The 22856-nt window shown below is 43.5% G+C and overlaps 1 gene segment (V, D, J or C); it reads right to left on the reverse strand.

The window, feature by feature from the left end:
- Positions 1–1309: 1309 nt before the first annotated feature.
- Positions 1310–16835, reverse strand: LOC140716295 (Ig heavy chain C region, secreted form-like). The segment is given in 7 exon segments: positions 1310–2008; positions 2640–2960; positions 4319–4636; positions 4725–5027; positions 8538–8837; positions 9792–10100; positions 16583–16835. Coding segments are annotated over 7 exon segments (2190 nt in total).
- Between the last annotated feature and the right edge of the window lie 6021 nt (positions 16836–22856).

The following is a 22856-nucleotide window of genomic DNA, read 5'->3' on the forward strand; positions in this document are numbered from 1 at the left end:
TGTCCCAACTCACACTTGCCAGATCCTTTCTGATACCATCAAAATTGGCCTTTCTCCAATTTAGAATCTGAACCTGTGAACCAGATTTATCTTTTCCATATTTCTTTTGAAACTAATTGTATTTTGATCAGTAGATGCAAAGTGTTCCCTTACACAATATTCTGTCAGCTGCCCTGTCTCATTCCCTAAAAAGGCATCGAGTATTCCACACACTCTCGTTAGGACTTCTCCATGCCGATTAAGGAAACATTCCTGTGTACATTTCACAAACTCCATCCCTTTTATGGAATGGGAGTCCAAGTCAATATCTGGAAAGTTGAAATGACCTACTATCAAAACCTTATATTTTTTGCAATAGTCTGTGATCTCCCTACAAATTTGTACCGCTAAATCCTGCAGTCTGTTGGGTAGTCTTTAATATAGGCCCATTAACGTGGTCATACCTTACTTATTTCTCATTTCCACCATAAAGCCTAACTAGAGGAGTTCTCCATTCTCTCCTGACTGATCACTGTTGTGACAATTTCCCTGACAAGTAACACCATTCCTCCCCCTTTAATCCCTCCTGCACTGATGTGTCTAAAACAATGGAACTCTGGAATATTGAGCTGCCAGTCCTGCCTCTCCTGCAACCAAGTCTCACTAATGTTTATGGTATTATGATTCCTTATGTTAATCTATGACATGAGCTCATTTGCCTTTCCTATAAAATACTTGCTTTGAAATATACACAGCTGAGAACATTGCTCACACCGTGCTCAACCGTTTAATTCCTTACATCTATCTCCAGAACCTCTCCACTATCTGTCCTGACCCTCTGGTTCTCATTCCCTGCAACTCTAGATTAACCAGCCCCCACCCCCCATGCAGCATTAGCAAACCTTCCCGTGAGGATATTAGTCCCATTTCAGTACAGGTGCAAACCATCTGTCTGACAGACAGATGTTTAACTGTGCAATTGCAACAGAACAGTTCCCAACAATGATATGATTCATTTAGTTAGCATCACATAGGCACCAGATGAGGAGCAGGAAAGTTAGTGGGGAAAATGAGCCCTCAAACAGTGATCTGACATCTTTGACACAAGTATATTGTCTGGTCAGTGGTTGGCACTCTCACCTCTTTGTCAGATGCCGTACGTTCTAATTTCTCGGACCATTTGTTGACAGTTGATCATTGGGACTCCTGATGCAGGAAGGCTTTAGACAACATAGATACAAAGACATCTATTTCTCCCCAAGTGTACATCACCTACCACACCTCATGTCGAAGGTTCCTTATTTCCCATCTCCAAAAATGACAGTTAAAACATTTTCACATCATATTTATTAAACCTGGATTGGTACATTGACACAAACAAAGATTTAATACATTGTGCAATCCCACAGGGTTGAAATCCATTCAAACATGGCAGAAGAAGGTCTGAGAATGTACACACAAACTCCGAGATTTGTGGTGAATCATGTTTGTAGTTTAATTTGGTTCTTGATCTTAATTTCACTCTTAATTATTTTAAAAGGTCCAGATTTTAAACATGTTTTAATCAGCTAAATAATCCTCTCTGATAATTAATAATAATAAAACTAACAAAACCAGGGTTTCATGGATTGAATCACACATTGTTACACACAAGATTTAAAACTATCAGTCAGAACAAGTGAGACATTGACCAGGGTGGGTTTGCTGTGAGATTTATTGATGCTTCGGAACAGGTTGGTTGTGAGCGACTCATGACCCACCACACAGGAGAAAGTGGTGCCGCTCTTCCATTCCTCAGGAGAAACCTTCAGCTGACTGGTCATTGTGTTCCAGCCTCTTCTGGGGTCCTTGGTCACCGGCTGGTTCACAAACCCTGTCTTCAGAAGGGTGTCATTGGCCATCCAGGCCACATAGATCTCTGCGGGAGAGAACTTGGTGACCAAGCACATCAAGGTCACAGTCTGATCAGTGTCTACCTCATCTGATGAAGGTGGGAGGAGGTAGACGTGAGGATGAGTCACAACACCACCTGGAACAGAGAGAATCTCAGTTAGAATGAATCTTCCAATAATTCCCTCCTTACCCAACACATTCTGGTCTTGTACCAACATGAACAATTTCTAAATCTGAGAGACTTCACTTTATCTGAAACTAAAGGCTTTTCCCTTTCTGCTCATCATTGGGATTTGTGGAGTGGAAATCTTGAAGCTGCTGCATTTTACAGCTTCCAGCAAGGTTAGTCTATTCAGTTCAATCAATGGGAGTCGCTGAACACAGCAACTCGACAGAAAGTGGAACTCAGCCCCTGGACTTGCATCATCCTGTGCTGTTTGTTCCATCTCCCCTGGAGCAGGGGTGGCAGTCTCAGCTGTGTACGTGTGAGAGGGAGTGAGAACCTGTGGAACTCTGCCACCAAAAGCACATTATAGAATGGGTTGTATATACTTCTTCATGTGAAAGGGTCAAAGGATACCTGGATAAAGCAGGAACAGGAATTGAATTTGGATGATCAGCTGAGAACAGACTGAATGGTTGAGCAGATCAAGAGACCCAATGACCTACTCCTGTTCTCATTTTCTATAGTCTATCACAGTGCTGGATGGTGATAAATATGTCATATTACTGAGATCGGACTCACACTGAATTCTGTCCACACGTACCTGTGTCCTTCCTGATGGATTTCTTCACCGATGTTGGCAATCTCTCGTTCTTTATCACACACGAGTACTCAGCCCCACTGTTCCACTCTGCAGCAAGGACTGTCAGTCTGCTGGTGATCATGTCTTTACCTCCTTTGCTGTCTGGACCCACAGTCCTCACCCCATCTTCCCTCTTCCTTCCGTCCACCTGCCAGGTTAAACTGAATCCCAGTAAATCACTGTGAACCACCTCACACAGAATGGTTGCTGTCCTCTTTGTCCAGATCTCTTCAAAGGAAGGTTTGCTTAACGTGACTGAGGGGCGGGTATCTGAGCATTCATCTGGGAGAAACGTCGAAAATTATTATTTCACCATTCCCCAATAGACGAGTTTGTCACTGACAAGACCAGCATTTCTGTTCATTTCTGGTCAATGATTTTCCAGTCCCATCAAGGCGAGATGAGACCAATCTACATTGGTGAAGAAAGGAATCTCCCCTATTGAGCAGACAAGGGTAAACACCCTGAGGGAATGTAAATGAACAAAAATGAATGAGATTGGCCCTTACATTGTTTTTGCAGTTTCATAGTCACTTAAACTGTTGCCAGGCACTTATTAAAACAAATACAGAAAATCCCCAGTATTTCAGAGTGTGTCGGTGAAACAGGAAACAGAGCAAAGTTTCACCTGAAAATCTTCCAGAAAATACACCTCATATTTCAAAATTTATGAGAAATATTTAAATTTGTCACAAGTATTAAATGCAGTCTTTTTCTCTGTAAGGTGGAATGAACATTTGCTTCTGCTTTGTCAGAATGTTGTGTGTTCAAGCCGCCCTCCAGAGGCTTCTACACATTGTCCAGGCTGACTATTCCCACACAGGAGCAGAGGGAGAACTGCTCTGCTGGAAATTCAGTCACAACTGAGACTCTAATCAGGGGCTGGGATGATGTTCAAAGGCAGAGGGAGGGAGCATTTTGAAGATGAGTATCAGCGATTTCCAGAGTGCCTGTCCAGTGAAATGTTCTGGATTCTCCTCCAGTTATGAAAGTATTTTGTGGGATACTATTATTTCTATGGTAAAAGTGTGGATTGTGTTGGTTGGGAGCGGAAAACAAACCGATGATTGGCCGATTTAAGTGCCAAGAGCGATTACAAAGATGAAGGCATTGAAGCTGAGTCAATGGACAAACCGGTATTCATCTCACTACTCTGTGAGGCTTCCCTCACCTCAGCACTGAACTGACTCTGCAGCTGCGGCCTGCAGCCATCGGCACTCACCTCAGCACTGAGCCTGGCTCCGTGGCCGTGGCCTGCAGCCATCGGTCTCCTGGACCGGTTGCAGTGCTGAACTGGTGACGTGGCTGTGGATTTACTTCAGGGGACTCTGTGGTTCAGGTTCTGTGGATTGTTTGTTTGAATTTTTTTTATTGTTTGCACAATTTGTTCTTTCTTTTTCACACATTGGATGTTTGACTCTGAATTCTATTGTGTTTCTTTGTTTTGTGACTGCCTGCAACAAGAGAATCTCAAGGTTGTATATGGTGCCCATACTTCAATAATAAACGTACTTTGTACTTTGAACTTTATCAGTTCACTCACATAACTAAACCAGGGCTGCACCGTGATTTAGTGTTGACCTTGAATTCATAGCAGACTGCAAACAATTTCAATAATGGGGTGAGTTCCAGGACCCTACCTTGGACGTTCTTCACTTCCTTCTTGATACGGGTGTTGGAGGGGGGATGATTCACTGTACAGCTGAAGACTGATTCTGTCTTCCACTCCTGTAAACTCACGGTCAGGAAGTGTCTGGCACTGAAAGTCCGTCCCTGCTCCAGAGCGGTCGGTGTAGCGCTGGTGTTGGAGGTGATCACAGTGCTGCCTTTCTCCCAGATGACATTTATTTGGTCCGGGTAGAATCCAGAGACCACACACTCCAGTGTGGCCGTTTTCCTTTTCTTGGTCTCTTCCTGAGGTGGAGGCAGCAGTCTGACCTTGGGACTTTTTATCTCGACTGGAGTAGACAAGAAAACAAAGGAAATGTCAAACATTTTGACTCAGGTAACTAATGCTGGCCATTTAATCGCTGGTCTCTGACCCACCTTTGGTACTATTGGTCCGTGCTGACACTCGGGTAGATGAAGGAAATTCCTGAGCAGAGCACTCGTACTCCACCCCACTGAACCACTCCTCCACACTGATCTGGAGTTCGCTGAGCACTCTGTATCGGGACCCGTCCCTCTCCACTTGATGGGTGTGAATTCCTTTAGTTTTCTCCTTTCCGCCCACGTGCCAAGAGATGTGGATATCTTCAGGATCTGTACAGAGAAACGTGCACTTCACGGTATCAGTCTTATCGATCCACATCTCTTCAATATCGGGATTTTGAATAAAGACAGACAATTCTGTGGATTAGAAATGGAAATGCTCAGAATCTTACTGGAGATATTTCTATTGGTTGTGTTAGGTCAAGACAGATCATCAGTACATGTCAGCTGCATTTAATGCAAACAGAATAACAGAAACACCCAGTACTGAATCACATGTCTCATATTCCTCCAAGTTTTGATTCAGAAAAGAAAATCAGAACAAAGGATATGCCAATTTGGTTTTGAATCCCTTTCTAATAACTGTACCAATTGGTTCACTGTGAGACAGAGAAGCATGCAGATTTCTCAGCAGAGACACAGCTCAGTATATTCTTTGCTTGGAGACTCTGCCATTGATCAGTATCAATGAACACTGTGAATCAATGATAATCCCTTTCTCCATCTGGGCTGAGCCTGGGATTCACTCAGTTTAATAACTTCACATCCCGACATTCCAGTCTTACTGTGTCTGTGCCTCTCCTCATCCCTGCAACCTTCAAAACCCACACAAACTTCAGAAAACATCGTATTCTTTCAACTCTGCTCTCTCGTACAGCTGCACTACTTCTACTGGTGCCTGTGGGTTTAGCATTCTTGCTTACAAACATTACAGCCACTGTCTCTCTTGAAATGAGCAGCCATGGTCAGAGTGTATTCATAAGTTAGGGACTGATGAACTGGCAACATGGGTTCAAATCCCAACCCCGTGGATGGGAGTTTAAATTCAATTCAGAACTGATTTTTGGAATAAAAAGAAGACTACGGAGGTATTTGTAGTTTCATTCCCTGTGATAACTTCTGGAGAGAAGTCCCATCTGATCCAGCTGGTCTGTGACTCCAGACCTGCAGCAACACGGCTGAACCTGAATCACCATCAGGAATGAGGCAGCAAGTCCCTCAGTTCCAGAGCGATCAGTGATTGATAGGAAATGATAAATGAGTAAAACAGCTCTTTGATCAAGTGTTGGGTCACCTGTCCTCTGGGTTAGTGTCGGTTTTGTGTGAAGTTGTTGAGGCCGTCTCCCAATGCATGATCATCAGTTCACGTACATTGCAGCTCTCTGCACTTTGTGTACACCATTTACACACTTGGTCACCTTCGGGAACGTGGGTGTTTTTGTTCTTTGACATTTAGTGTGGTGGCTGATTGTGTTTGTGTCATGGTTGAGTCCTTCAGTGAGACTGTGAGTCAGTGTCTTTGTCTGAAGAAAGAGCAGATGTAACACACACTGTCCAGTCTGACTGGGACGGATCATCTGACAAAGTATGATGTGTATTTCTTAACCTTTCTCATGTCAGTAAGATTATGAGCAATTTTCTTTTAAAACAGGAAGTCCGTGGGTGTAGTCTAGATGATCATTGTTGTCATGTAATATCACAAATCTGCAAACCTAGGTGTACACTGAAGAGTCACAGAATTGTGAATCCCAGTTTAATCAGCACTGTGATGTTGTTAAACATGTTTTCTGCTGGTTTCTCAGTTCGGTCCCATATCAGCCTGGTCTTGATGTTCAGCCGTCCCTGGGAAATGCTCCTCTTATTGCTGAATGCTGGTGTTATTCTACAAGAATCATATAATTCCGTCGATGCTTAGGTAAACAAAACATTCTCCTTTGTGACATTCCTTGGGATCACTGATTTTCCCCCTTGGACTGAATTCAGTGCCCCGCACATGGATCATCTTAACTTTAGCAATTTGTCTGATCCAGGAATTACACACAAAGCATGTCAGATTGGACAGGAGACTGGGTAGACCCCATGTCTGTGTCACCAATTTATCTTGTGCCCAACATTATCAAAGGGTCATCCGTCCTTTGACTGAGTCAATTTGGAATTTCAGACCCATTCACCTTCATCACCTTGTGCCTCACAGCCACTGGGTGAAAAACAGGTTCCAGTTCTTGCTGACTGGAGTCAGACAGGAGGGAATCTGGCCAAGGAAACTGGAATTGGGATCTGAGTCACACTGAAGCAACAATGTACACAAATGAATGAGTGTATGGACAACCAGAAACACAAGAGATTCTACAGATGCTGGAAATCTTGAACTACCCACACAAAATGCTGGAGGAACTCAGCAAGTCAGGCTGCATCTATGCAGGGAAATAAACAGTCAATCTTTTGGGCTGAATGGCTTCACCTGTACTGGAAAGGAAGTGGGCAGAAGCCAGAATAAGAGGTGGGTGGAGTGGAGAGGAATACATTCTGTCAGATGAAAGGTGAGACCAGGTGAGGGGGGAAGGGTGTGAATGGGGAGGGGGTATGAAGTAAGAAGCTGGTTGCCGATAAGTGGAAGAAATAAATGGCTGACGCAGAAGGAATCTGACAGGACAGTGGACCATGGAGGAAAGTTCAGGAGGAGGGGAACCAAATGGAGATGATAGACAGGTGAGGAGAAGTGACGGAATGAGGGGTATCTAGTATGGGGAATAGAACAAAAGGGAGAATAGAGGAGCAGGGGATGATTCCTGGAAGTTAAGGAATAAGTATTCATGGAATCAGGTTGTCAGGTACCTGGATGGAATATGACATGTCAGAATGGGAATGGGAAGTCAAATTGAAATAGATGGTCACAAGGATAATGCAAATGTGATTGGAGAGGTAGTCAGTTTGAATCATGTGTTTTCTTCTCTCTGTCTGTTAAACTTCAATCCCAATGGATACCAGAAGCAGGTCTGGAATCCAGTAAATGGATTGTAATGAAATTCAATGATGAATCGTATACACAGCCAATCACTTTATTTCACACTTTCCTGCTGAACAATGATACTCTTGGGTTGAACCATCTGAGAATGTTGCATTGAGATTACTCTGGTAAAAGAACCTTGGCACAGGCTTCAAAAAACAGCTGGGACAGTTTCCACCTGGAAATGGAAAATTCATAGATTTAAGTGTTAGATATTTTCAGCTCTTCTCCCCTGCTTGGAAAACGGGAGCCCCACATATTCCCACTCTCTATCCTCTGTATATCGCATCCTGTCGGGATGAGGTTGTGTCAGCCATGATAAATGCATGTGCTCTCTGAGCCTGGTCGAGGATCTGAGGACACAAAGTCACAACATTCACTCGAGGACTGGACATCAATTCAAAAATAATCCAGGCACCTACATTTCAGTGAGTGGACAATTGACAGAAGAGCCTCTCAGGAAACATTGGAAATAAAGTCTGGGGACTGAATCAAATACAAAATTGCAGAGATATTTTTTGAGGAACTAACACTGAGAAGACAGTGAAAAGGGGAAAGGGAGATTTTCTCCAGATGGTAAAGCATGAGATGTGAGCTTTGCTCACTAACTTATTTTCATTATAACTACAAACAGAGACAACTAAAACAATTGAGACACAATGGACAGGTGACCCTAATCTTACACCTTTCCGGCCCAGTAGATGAGGTTAAAGCTGCTGGTGATATGAGTTGATTCAAAGTGCAAAGATCATCAGTACATCACTCAACCAGATTGACAGTAGGGACAGGAATTGTGTGGGAGTATCAGTTAGGTAGTTTAGTGCTGTAAATTAATTAATTTTTCTTCAGACATCACTGACCCTCTTGATACGTCATGTTGACCTGACCACTGAAACCGGAAGGTGCGTGATTCACTTCACAAGTATATTGCTGTTTCTTGGTCCATTCCTGCACAGGCACTGTCAGGTAAGTGATTGTTTCAAATCCACCATCAGATCTCGGAATGGAAGGGAGAACGATGCCTTCTTGGGCAGATCCAGCTTTTTTCCAGGATACTTTAATGTTGTCAGGAGAGAATCCAGATATCACACAGCCCAGGACAACATTTTCTTGACTGTGGATTACTTCCCGGGATGGAACAAGGGAGCTGAGCTTCAGAGCTGTAACACAATTAATATCTGTCAGTACGTGATTGTTTTGCCCATGTTTTGAACTTCATTCTCCCTCATCCCAGGCAAGTTCCACAATTCCAGCCCCCTCAAGAATGTTGTTAATTTACAGCTGATCTGATGATCTGATGGTTCACACCAGTGAGTGGGAGGGCTGGGTGTATTACTTGGGCCTACCAGCAGTGTGTCCCACTATGCTATGATAATGCAGAGAGGTGGGTCATGGGGTTGAGGTGCAGACCTGCCTTGATCTAATTGTTTAATGGAGAATGACTGATACCAGCTCCTGTGAGCAGGAGTACATGGTGTGGTACTGTTTCCACTGGTGAGTTTGGGAAACTCAATTTTAGGGTCAATGGAAAAAAGAGCAGATGGACAGGAGGAAATTATTTTGTTATAACTGCAAAGGCTTGATCAGATCTGTGAGAAGATGGTTAAAGAAGGGCAGTGGAGTGGATTCCTTCATCACATTCAGCAGGGATTGCTTTACCTGAAGAGGGGGCAGCTGCACGGTGGAGGGGAAAGTGCAGGAGGAGTGGGTAAAGTTTAAATTTTTGTTCTGTGTGCAGGGTGAAAATGGGCCAGCGGTCTCTGTATGTGTACAGAAGCTGATCTGTAGGGAGGGTTTAGTGGGATGGGATGGTGGAGAGGTTCCTGAAAGGAGTGGATGCAATGGAGGCAGATCAGCACAAGTTTCCTCCACCCTCCACTGATACTGATTTTCCCTGACTTCAGGAGGTCGTTTCCCACTCCACACTTCCCCTCACATATCAACTTCCATATGTTTTATCACTGTCATTTTAGCCTGGTGTAATTCTGCTGTTGTATGAATAGACGAAAAGAGTTAATTGCTGTGCCCCTGCATTATCTGACAAACGTTCCTACTCTAGAGTTATGCTCAGAGATCCATGCAACTTTAAAGAGAAAATTTTATCTCATACGAACGTTGAGGTGTCTGGAACTCCACTGTCACCATCTCGTTGGGCTTGTACCCTGCCTTGCAGGAATAGACTTTATTCTTCTTCCAGTCCGCCGCAGAGACTTCGAGCAAGCTGCTCATCGTGTACTTTGAATTTTGCCCCAACACCGCCGGGTAGTTCTTGATTCCTGTGGTGATGTCCCCACTGTTAGTGGACCATGTCTGATTGATGCTCCCAGGCAGATAATCCTTGACCAGACAGAGGAGGCTGATCTTTTGGTCAGATTCTGTGTTGCAGGAAGGTATGATGTAGACTGATGGCAAGGACTTGACTTCTGAAATAGAAAGAAATTCACAGATGGTTCTCTGAATAAATGCATTACCAACAGAGAAAGGAGACATTATATAAAGCAGTAATTGTCAAAATTATTCACTCAGCTGTGAGTCTGTGTTGCTGAGGTAGGAGGGTGTGAATCAATCCCACAGTGGCAACTAGGAAGCACAATCCAAGCCAACACTTCAGAGCAGGACTGAGGCAGTGACCCAATGTCTGATTGGTCAGATTTCAGTCAAAATACCAAAGTGACAATCTGTCTCTCATCCAAATACAATTCCTGATTCTGAAAAGTCTGTTAGCCCCTGATCAGCAGAGTTTACGGAAGAAGTAAGATTTAGAAGTAACTTATTTGAATAATTCTGATCTGTTCAGTGTTGCTGTTGATGAGAGGAGTGATTGGTGTGGATATAGTGGTACCTGGTCTCCATCACCATGTGTGCAATATAGTGGAGGTTGGGAAATGGACTCTGCTTCTGAAATTCAACTCAGCAGACTACATGATGCAGCTGACACTGCCTCACATATTTACCAAGTGTGACGGAGCAAGAATTTCAACCCCACTGAGCCTGTGGAAACTACTGGGTAACCAGGAGGGAATGGTAACTTGCATCAGAAAGGACAGAGGAACTGTGACAATACATTAGTCCAGACTCTGTGGAGAAGTGTCGGCCAACACATGAGATTCCTGGGCAGATGGAGAAATCTCAAACTGTTGTCAGATGTAGATGATATTCTCACTGAACGACCAGCCCAGAGAGTCCAGTGAGGAAATGCAGGTTGCCGCAAATCCCAACCACTTCAGATGCAAAATACACTTGAAAGCACTGGTTCTCAATTCAATTCACTGGAAAAGGAGAAGGGTTGACTTACCAAGGTGAGTAAAAGTGTGAAGATCAATATATTAATTGACCAATTCACTCTTTGACAGGTGGATACGTTGAGGAGATGTGGTTTGACAATTTATCAGAAGTACCTTGTGCAGTGTTGTGGATGGGGTTTGTTCTGACCCACCGACATGACATCATTTACCTCATGATTGACTCAGTCAATGACAGATTGTTGCTGGCGAATGAGGTTAATTCACACAAAAAGACTGTGTGGACACAGCCGAATATGCAGGAACTCTGGGAGTCGGAGAGTAGTGGGAGAGTATGTGTCAGACAGTGTGAATTGCAGTGGATGAGGGATTTGTTGTCCAACAGTAAGGTGGTCAACAGACACACACTGGCTTCAGATCAATTCTGCTATTGAACGGGCAGCAAACTCAATATTTGGTGTAGAAGTGGAGTGGTGGGAAGGTCACAATTTCATTCAGGGGCAAAATAATGAAATATTCACTTCACGGTAATCACTCTGGGACAAACGGCAGAAAATATTGAAATCTGGTTTCAAGCAGAATAAATATAAATCAATATAACAAGTAAATAGGAATCGATATACTTTAACCGGTCAATAATGACAGCTGCATTGTTTAGAACTATTTCCAGGTGACTCTGGGGACTGTGAACTCAGAACATTTGCCTTCCTGAGCAAACACAGTTGATTCAGGTTGACAGGACAGGCAGAACAGAGAAATGGTCCCTTTCTCATTCCTTTCAGACTGAGCCTGAAACAACCAGTGAAATGCTGATGTCAGACTCCCCACCGGGCACACAACTTCTGTGAAACAGAGGGGCAAGCTGACCTGTGCTGTGGGTGAAGTGTCACAGGAGAGAAGGCACAGGGCACGGTGCCAACTGGACCATGTCCACACAGACCGGGCTGAATGGTGCTGGGCCTAACCTGCTGGGACTGTCACCACACTGCTACACTGGGAAAGGTGGGAACCCGCTGGGTTTCTGGATGCTGAAGACCTGGGGTGAGATATATCAAGGCCTCAGCATCAAGTAGCCTCAGGCACAAAGTAAACCTAGGTGGAGACTGTATTGTGTCAAAGCTGTCATGTAATTAACAGGTTTTAAATGTCTTGGAGACATCGAGGTAAATTTCTGCAGAACAGATAATTTCTTTTGTTTAAAACAATCAATCTATATTACATTTAAACCAGAGTTTTCAACCAGAAATAACTTGTAACTAATTACTTTCCCGACACACTCGGCCGAGAATCCTCAGTCAGATGAATGGGAAATGTGATCCTTTGTCAGTTCCGGCCTGTGAGGGAAATGTGGAGATGGATTTCCCACTGTTACACTGGGAATTCCAGTAGGTCCCGTTGTCATGTGGTAGAGTGCTGTCACTCAGTTAATCCTGGGTTACAGTGGTCTGTGAAACTGTGACATTGATTATTGTGTAAGTGGCTGAACAGTAGTTGTCCCCTTCAGACTGCCAGCCACAGCCAGCACCATTTCACCCACAGTATCCTCAGCCTCCCAGGTACACAGCAGCTCAGGAACGAGCTGGTCAGCTGAGGCCTGAGGAACCTCACTGCTCTTCATCGATGCCAACCCCTGACATTAGGGGAATTGCTGGACCAAATGGATGACCTACAACTAACTCGTGTCTGTCTATTTACCTGCTTCAGTCAGGAGTCAGATGAGGAGTCCCCAGTGGTGGGGAGCTTTAGGAATTGTAGGCCAAAAGTGACCATTTCCTTCCAACATTACCCAGACTAGATTGTCATGTTGTAGTTCATTTTGTGGGAACAAGATGCAAGATAGTTGGAGGTTTAGTCCCCCATATGAAGTGACACACTGCAAAAGTACTGTACTTGCTGGGTTTGGAAAGGCTCTGGGATGTTCTAGGGTTTAGAAGTCAATGAAAGATACATCGTTTTCAGCAAAATAAATTCAGTAAAATAAAACTGGAAGCAGCATAGTTGCCAGAAATCAGACTGACAGAGTCTGGTGAAGGGTCACTGATGTGAAACATTAACTCTGTTTCTCACCCCACAGATGTTCCCTGAGCTGCTCAGTGTTGGCAGTGCAGGAGGCACAATAATGTCAGTCGGTGAGATTTGCAGCTGAGGATCTTTTACATCCCGGGACCAGCAGGTGGTAAGTACAGTTCTGTCTGGATCAGTGTTCCTCTGGGTCTTTATAAAAACACCCATCAAACTGACAGCAGGGTGCTGGGGTGAATAGGGGAACTGGATCTAGGTAGAGGGCATTTGGAGACAAACACATTGATGGTTCAGGAGTCATAAATAGGCTCGAAGGGTAAGGATGAGAGATCTCCTTCCCTGAGGGGCATCAGTAAAACTGAAGGGTCATCATTAGTAATGACTGGATTTAAAAACAATACCGATTATTAAAATGTTGGAAATCTGGCTACAGATCTAAATCTGTGGCAGATTATTATGAACTGAGTTTAAATTTGTCAGTTTTGTTGTGGTGGTATCCATGGACTGTTCATCCATCCCTCTGCACTACTCATCTGCTTTGATGTACTGCCCTGTTTCCCATCACTCCGAATCCAACCCTGTGCCTGTCCATTGGATCACTGTGTCCACAGTGTCCTGGACAATATTTTTCCTTCAATAGCATCACCAGAACAGACTGTCTGATCATTCTCCCCTTGCAGTTTGTGGATTCTGCTGTGTGCAGAGTGGCTCCACATTCCCGACTCTACAACAGGACTGTACTTTGAAACTACTTCATTGCCTGTGAAGAGCTCGGGGACACCATGAAAGGTGTCTGTAAATGTCAGCACTTTATCTCACAAACACTTTCACTGAATCACCAGCAACACTGGTTAATGTAGGAAAACACTTGGTAAACAAACCTGAATAGGGGATGGAGGAGGGCAAAAAATTAGAGCAGTTCCTCACAAAATAGAAAATTTGCAGATGCTGGAAATCCAAACAACACACACAGAATGCTGGAGGAACTCAGCAGGCCAGGCAGCATCTATAGAAAAGAGTACAGTCGATGTTTCACACCAAGACCCTTCATCAGGACTGGAGAAAAAAGATGAGGTCAGAGTAAGAAGGTGGGGAAGGGAGGGGAGGAAGAAACACAGGGTGATCAGTGAAACCAGGAGGGAGGAACGTGTGAAGTAAAAAGCTGGGAAGTCAATTGGTGAAGAAGAGAAAGAGCTGGAGAATGGGTGATCTGATAGGAGAGGACAGAAGGTGATGGAAGAAAGGGAAGGAGGAATAACAGAAGGAGCTGATGGGCAGATAAGGAAATAATGAAGAGAGGAAATAAGAATGGGGAATGGTGAAGGGATGGTGGGCATTATCAGATGTTTAAGAAATTGATGTTCATACTATATGTTGGAGGCCACCCTGATGGAATATAAGGTGTTGCTGTGCCAACTTGAGCATGACTTCATTGCGGCAGTAGAGCAGTCCATGTATTGACATGTTGGAAAGTGATGGGAAGTGGAATGAAATTGGGTGGCCACTGGGAAATCACGCTTTCACTGGTGGACGGAACATTTGTGCTCGGTGAAGCGGTCTCCCAATCTATGTGAGGTTTCACCGATATACAAGAAGCCACACTGGGAGCACCAGATACAGGAGCTGACACCAAGGGACTCACAGGTGAAATGTCACTTCACTTGGAAGGACTGTTTAGGGCCTTAAATAGTGGTGAGGGAGCAGGTGTAGGGGCAGGTGTAGTAGATGTTATGTTTGCAAGGATAAGTGCCAGAAGGGAGATCAGTGGGAGGGATGAATGGACAAGGGAGCTGCATTGGAAGTGATCCACAACGGAGTCGCATTGGAAGTGATCCCTGCAGAAAGCAGAATGTTGAGGGTGGCGGTGTAGAGGGAAAGGTGTGCTTGGTGTTGGGATCCCATTGGAGATGCGGAAGTTGCAGAGAATTATCTGCTGGACAGGGAGGCTGGTAGGGTGATAGGTGAAGACAAGAGGAGCCCTATCTCTGGTAGGTTGGAGGGAGAATGGAGTAAGAGCAGACGTGTGTGAAATGGAGGAGGTGTGGTTGAGGGCAGTGTTGCTGGTGGAAGAAAGGAAGACACTTTATTTGAAGAAGGAGGACATGTCCATAGTTCTGGAATGAAAAGCCTTATCCTGAGGACAGTTGCAGTGGAGATGGAGGAATTGAGAGAAGGGGATGGCATTTTTATAAGAAACAGGGCAGGAGGAGGTTTAGTCCAGGTAGATGTGTTAGTCAGTGGGTTCATAAAAGACATCAGTAGATAGGTTGGCTCCAGAACTGTTTGTGAACTAAGAATAAGCAGTTCATTCGAACAGTAAAATTCAGCTTGTGTTCTATGAGTGTGTGATGGGACTGATTGGGGGAAGCTTCACTTTGTGTCTAACCTCTGCTGCCGCTGTCCTGGGAGGAATGGGACAGTGTAGAAGGATATTTGTGTCTAATCTGTGGCTGCCAGGACAGGACATGGGAGCTGTAATCTGCATTTAACTCTGTGTACTGTGCGGTGATTGTTGGAATCCCTTTGCGGAAGAATTTCCCAGATTTACAAGATAAATACTGATTCCATTGAATGACAGAGCAGAGTGAGGCCATTCATCCGATAGTGTCTGTGCTTCCCTTTAGCTGAGCAAACCCAATAAACCCATTGGTCTCTCTGCTCTTCCCTGTATCCCTACAAAAGGCGGATCTCCTCCTGTTCCCTCTCTACACTTGCTATTGGCCACCACCATCATCCAAGCAGTGTGTTCCAGATCACAAACGTTCATCAACAAATCTTCCCTTAAATGCTTCCCTGTTACACATTATTGACTTGAACACTTCCCTCCCCCACCCCACCTGCACCACTCCCCCCTCCCCCACCCACCAATGCAAGGCTGCCCGGAATGTGCGAAGGAATTGTGATTTCAATTCCCTGCCTTACCCTCCTGCACCACTTCCCCACTGCATTCTCAACTCCAAAATTCTTCCTCACCGTAGCCCACCTCCTCACCCATCTGGGAATAAAACTAAAACTTTAATCTCGTCAATTAATCCTGGGATATCGCTGATACTTTTGCTGTATCCCGGGACGGCCCACAGGCCCCGACATTACATGATGGGACTGACACCCACCTGTACCCTGGGGATATTGAGCCATCAACCAGATCATACATGTGTAACCATTCCCTCAGATTATGTCTCAATTCCATTACCTTCAACATGAAAGCAGCCGACAGTAAAACCCGATCCCAATAACTTGACACTGAACAGATCCATTGTTGTCACTGACAGGGAACGAGTTCAACTGCACTGAAACGCTCAGCCCCTGAACGTGGCTTCAGTTGGTGCTGAGGATCAGAAGCCAGACTTGAACCAAACACTGAGCTCACTCAGCACAACCGGCCGGTGTCAAGGCACAGTCTGGTGACAAGATCCGACCCCATTCCCCTGAGCCTGTTCACGGTCTGTGGACAGTTCACTGGTGGGGTGGGGTATGTACCCTTGTACTGTTACTGGGCTCTAGAGAAACCCGCCGGTTCGGGGAGATTCATGTACTTGCTCTAAATATCTCACTGAATTCGGTTAAATCACCGAATTCGCCAAAACCGTAAATAAATAAAATTCTAGTGCGTGAAGATACAATTGACCAGTTAGTCTTACCTGAAGTCACTGTCAGCGAGGTTCCTCCGCCCCAGTAGTCACAGTGCTCCGTCTCCCCGTTCACCCAGTGCAGTAACTTCAATTGCCCGTCACATCCGATAATCTCAGCAAATTGTCGACGTGATCCCTGTCCGGACCGGGAGCAGCCGCTTCCTGGATTTTCATCCCAAACTCCGTCCTTGTCTCTTCCTGGCGTGTGAATAAAACAGGCATTTTCACAGTTTCCCTGTCTGTAGACACCGGCTCCCGCCATCCCCCGGAATCAGAGTCGAATATTTTTTGGCTTTTAATTGTCCAGAAAAAGACATTTACACTCAACAGTCCGAGTCAAGATTCAGGGATTTGACTCTGGGAAGCAGCAATGCGGAATCCGTGGAGACAGACTGCGCTGCAGACGCTCCTTTGTCGGGACCAGTTTCTGTTCAGCTCCCCATCACCGTGGTCCATCCACTGTATGGCCTCTCGCACAGTAATAGGTGGCCGTGTCGTCCAGTCTCAGGCTGTTCATTTGCAGATAAACGATGCTGCTGTCCTTGGAAACAGTGAACCGGCTCTGGACTCCAGGCGCGTAGTATTTGACACCATCAGTCTCTATCTCTGCCACCCACTCCAGCCCTTTCCCGGGGACCTGTTTCACCTAGTCCATGTGATAGCTGCTGAGGCTGAACCCACTGACAGCACAGGTCAGTGTGTGAGACTGTCCGGGCTTTGCCACCGCTGACTCGGGCTGTGTCAGCACGATGTCGGACCGCACGCCTGTCAATAAAAAAAGAGCAGAAATTAATAAAATGTTCCACGGGCAGAAGTTCACAAAGCCTCCGAGAAACAGCCGGTCCTGGGAGGACGAAATGCCGCGGAACACCCACCTGCCAGACAAGACAGGAGGAGACAGAGATAAGGAACGACCCCCATCGCCCTGAACACTGAGCCGGACTTGGACACTGTTGAGATCGGTGGCTTCAGCTCAGGCCGGCTTTGTCCGGAGCCGCAGTGAGCGCTGTTTAAATAGGGACGTGGGCTGTGAGTGAGAGAGGGAGCCGCGGTTTGAACAGGCTCTCACACACTGAAACCAGAGGCGCAGCTTCCTGTCCCCGCCCACAGCAGCGATTTCAATTCCCCAAAAGATGTTTGTCTCTGCAACAGGCGGCAGGTCAGCGGCAGTGACCAGATCCGGATTAAAGATCTGTCACACTCTGATCGATTCATCAATTTCAGCGATGAACAGTTTGTGTAAACTGAAACACACAGAATCCCAGCGACAGAGAATGAGAGACACCAGTCAGTGGACAGATATCCCCCTGAGAGACAGGGACTGAGAGACACCAGTCAGTGGACAGATATCCCTCTGAGAGACAGGGACTGAGAGACACCAGTCAGTGGACAGATATCCCCCTGAGAGGCAGGGACTGAGAGACACCGATCAGTGGACAGATATTCTTCATAGAGACACAGTCTGAGACTGTTTTTGCAGGAAAATGTATGATATGGTGCAACTCAAACTACCTGCGTCTCAATATCACCAAGACCAAGGAGATGGTGGTGGACTTTAGGAGATCTAGGCCTCATATGGAGCCAGTGATCATTAATGGAGAACGTGTGGAGCAGGTTAAGACCTACAAGTATCTGGGAGTACAGTTAGACGAGAAGCTTGACTGGACTGCCAACACAGATGCCTTGTGCAGGAAGGCACAGAGTCGAATGTACTTCCTAAGAAGGTTGGCGTCATTCAATGTCTGTAGTGAGATGCTGAAGATGTTCTATAGGTCAGTTGTGGAGAGCGCCCTCTTCTTTGTGGTGGCGTGTTGGGGAGGAAGCATTAAGAAGAGGGACGCCTCACGTCTTAATAAGCTGGTAAGGAAGGCGGGCTCTGTCGTGGGCAAAGGACTGGAGAGTTTAACATCGGTAGCTGAGCGAAGGGCACTGAGTAGGCTACGGTCAATTATGGATAACTCTGAACATCCTCTACATAGCACCATCCAGAGACAGAGAAGCAGTTTCAGTGACAGGTTACTATCAATGCAATGCTCCTCAGACAGGATGAAGAGGTCAATACTCCCCAATGCCATTAGGCTTTACAATTCTACCTCCAGGACTTAAGAACTTTTTAAAAGCTATTAATGCTTTTTGAGACGGTGATTTAGATGCATATCATTTTTTTTTTACTGAGTTAAGTATTGTATGTAATTAGTTTTGCTACAACAAATGTATGGGACATTGGAAAAAAAAAGTTGAATTTCCCCATGGGGATGAATAAAGTATCTATCTATCTATCTATCTATCTATCTATCTATCTATCTATCTATCTATCTATCTATCTATCTATCTATCTATCAATAAAAAGAGTTACCACACAATCTTCTGACTGCACCCACACCACGAGAATCAGTGTTAAACAGAGATTCCTGGTGAAAATGGGTGGAATTTACACTTTTAAGATATTTTCTCTGTCAGGGACCTGGCAGCATGAATTTCACTGCAAAACCCTCAGCAGTTCTCCCCACAAAATCTCTTTGACCTGTTTCAGCCTGTGAGAGGAACAGGACATTTGATGCAGGGAACTCGGGAGCTGAAGCCACACAACAGGAGAAGTTGTTGCTGGTAACAGGATGCTCCCCAGTAGGTTGGCAGCCAAGTGCTGCTGAATAGTCCATATTGAAAGGAAACTGACGGTGGGGGGGGGGGGTGAAGGGTATCCAAGATGCAGATCAGCAAGTTGGGTAATTCTGTCTACCCACCTTGGTGATGGGAATGCTGTGTGCTCCAAATCCTGCATCCTCAGTGAAGTATTAACTGGGATGATTAAATTACTAATCAAATCAAAGCTCTCTCCCCCCCCCCCCCCCAAGGTGACTCACTGTCATTCAGCAGCTTTCATGACTCCATGGCAAACCAGAGCGGTTTCTACAAACAATGAAGAACCTTTTAAAGTGGAGTCTCTGTTGTCACGGAGGGAAGGTGGGACCCAAATTACACAGAGCAACCTCTCTGAAACAGCAATGAAGTATAAAGAGATATGAATTTTTTTTTTGTAATTTATTTTTTTATTGAAGTTCATCATCAAACATTTCCATAAGATGTATTTCAGACATTGTACATATAGATCATATGTCACAAATCTCCACATAATATTTAACTGAGGTATACACTTATAGAAAAGAGTGGAGAGAAAAAAAAAACAAGCAAAAGGAAATAACTATGTACAAGTAGGGAGTGATCATTTTTTACAACATATTCATTGATTTGTGAGATTAAAATCAGGCCTATGAGGCATTATGTAGTTAAACCATTTTTCCCAGTATGAATCAAATTGTTCCAGCTTATGATTAACAGATGCTGTTATCTTCACCATTTTGTAAATGTCCATTGTAATTTCCATCCATGCATTTAAAGTTGGGCTCTCCTGTGATAGTAAGAGTCTTTTTACCAGCCACCAACAGTATATTCATTACATATTTATCTCTTTTCAACCATTCTTGAGGTATATATCCAAAATATATGGTCTTACTCTCTAAGGGTATTTCACATTTAAAGATGTCTTGTAGGGCATTGTGTATCCCCCTCCAATTGTCTTTAATAACAGGGCAGTCCCAAAAAATATGCTAATGATTTGCATTTTGATTTCCACAGTTTCTCCAGCAAACAGGGAGGTTACTATCATAATGGGATTTTTGAGAGGGTGTAATAAAATATCTTATCAAGTTTATCCATCCAAACTCCCTCCATTTCTGTGAACTGCTACACTTCCATTGATACCTCCATATTATTGTCCATTCTTCATCAGATATAATTACCCTCCTTCTTTCTTCCATTTTGTTTTAATGAATGAAGTCGAATGTGTTTTAAGATTTGACAATCCCTTATACATGCTTGAAATAATTCTGCTACTGTTATCTGAATTATATGCTTTTCTAAATAGCTCTATCAAGCATGTACTTGCCTTGTTACATTTTTAAGCATCCTATTAACATATTGTTCCATCTGTAAATACTGATAAAAATCTTGTTTTTCTAATAAGTGTTACTCTTTAAGCATTTCAAAACTGAACAGTGTTCCTTTTTTCATTATTTTGCAAAGAACTGTTATTCCTTTAGCTGTCCAGTCCTTAAATCTAGCATCCAATTTATTTGGTGTAAAATACGAGTCATATGCACATCATTTAAGAATTGCTTCTAGATTATATTTTTTATAGTAGTTTTCCATATTTTAAGAGTCAATTTCACCCATGAGTTATCCATAGTATTTATGTACCTTTGCAGGTTGTTATCAGCCAAAATTGCTTGTATGGGGATGGGAAGTACCCGCTCCTCAATGTTTTTCCATTGAGTGTCATATGATGGGTTGCACCAACATATCACAGCTCTCAACTGTGCTGCAAAATAATAATCTCTAAGAGGCCCCATCCCCCCTTTTCCTTTGCTAATTGCCTTTTACCCTGCCAAATATACCTTGATAACATCTTGTTCCATTCATTGGATTGATTTTGATTAATTTCTATTGGTAGGGTCTGAAAGAAATATAACAGTCTGGGCAGTATGTTCATTTTAATAGACTCAATCCTTGAACTGTGACTGAGAAAAAGGAATCAGGTTTCATCTTTCCATATCTTCCTTAATTTTTTATATAAAGGCTGAAAATTACATTCTGATAATTTTGCCAAATCTTTTGGCATAATGATGCCCAAATATTTGAAAGACTCTGTGTGCCATGCCCAGGGATATCTACTTTCAATTTCTCTTGGTGAGCTATAGTAATATGAAATTAATTGGGTTTTTTCTATGTTGATCTTGTATCCTGATAATTGACCATATTGTTCAAAGGATTGCATCAATTTAGGTAAAGAGTATGTTGGTTGCCCTAGATAGATCAAAATGTCATCTGTGTAACAAACCAACTTATGCTCTGTCCCTTTAATAGTAATTCCCCTGATATCTTCATTTTGTCTGATGTATTGAGCTAATGGTTCCAGATATAATGCAAAGAGTAGTGGTGACCATGCACAACCCTGTCTCGTGCCCCTTTCTAGGGTAAGACTATTTGATAAATATCCATTGATTTTAATCCTAGCAGTAGGGTTGTCATATAGGGTCTGTATAGTTTTAATAATTCTGTCTTGGAAACCAAATCTATGTAAAACTTAGTAAAGAAAATTCCAATTAACCGAATCAAATGTCTTTTCAGCATCCACACTCATCACTATTGCTTCGATTTTTTTTTTTTTGTATATGATCCATAATGTGAAGTGTCTTGCATTTATTGTCTTGTGTTTGGTGTTGTCATATAAAACCTGTCTGATCGCTACGTATCAGTATGGGTAGAATCTCCTCTAATCATTTGGCCATGATGGAGGTAAATAATCTATCATCTACATTAAGAATGGATATTGGTCTAAATGACCCGCATTCCATTTTATCCTTGCCTTCTTTTGGTATAGCTGAGATTATTGCTTCCTTCCAACTGGGTGGCATTTGTGCCTTTTTTAGAGCCCAGTTCAGTGTGGGGAGTAAAACAAGAATTAACTCATTTGTAAATTCTTTGTACCACTTTGCCATATATCCATCTGATCCTGGTGACTTGCTTAATATAAGTCTACTAATTGCAGCTTTTAATTCAACTTCAGTTATGTCAGCAGTCATCATTCTATTTTGTTCTTTGCTTAAAGTGGGTAACTCTAGTGAATTCAAGAAGGTGTCAATTTGGGTTATGCTTCCCCCTGGAACTTTGGAATATAGAGTTTTGTAAAACACTTCAAAAGCTTCTTGAACTTCACAGCTTATTTTTTATCATTTTCATTCTTGGGTCCCTAATTCTATGAATTGTATTTTCTGCTCTTTTTTCTTCAGTTTCCATGCCAGTATTTTCATAGACTTTGATCCACTTTCATAATGTCTCCGTTTCAGAAACATTAATTTTTTCCTGATTTCTTGCATAGCCAATCTATTAATTTCATCCTAATTTTTAAAAATTTCCCCCAATGTATCCTGTGCCAAATTCAATTTGTGTTTTTTCTCTAGTTCCTTCAGCCTATTTTGTAATTCCTCTAATGTTTTATTCCGTATTTTTTTTCTTCTATGAAGATATCACTATAATTTTCCCTCTTAAAACAACCTTCAGAGTATCCCATAAAATGCGAGGTGAAACCTCTCCATTATCATTAAATTCTAAGTAGAGACCAATTTATTTTTTAATTTGTTCCCTAAAGTATGGATCATTGAGTAGACTTGAATTTAGTTTCTAAATAGTATTCTTTGGTTATAGGTCAAAATCAACAGATAAA

This window comes from Hemitrygon akajei, chromosome 25, assembly GCF_048418815.1.
Source record: "Hemitrygon akajei chromosome 25, sHemAka1.3, whole genome shotgun sequence".
In the NCBI taxonomy this organism is placed as follows: Eukaryota; Metazoa; Chordata; class Chondrichthyes; order Myliobatiformes; family Dasyatidae; genus Hemitrygon; species Hemitrygon akajei.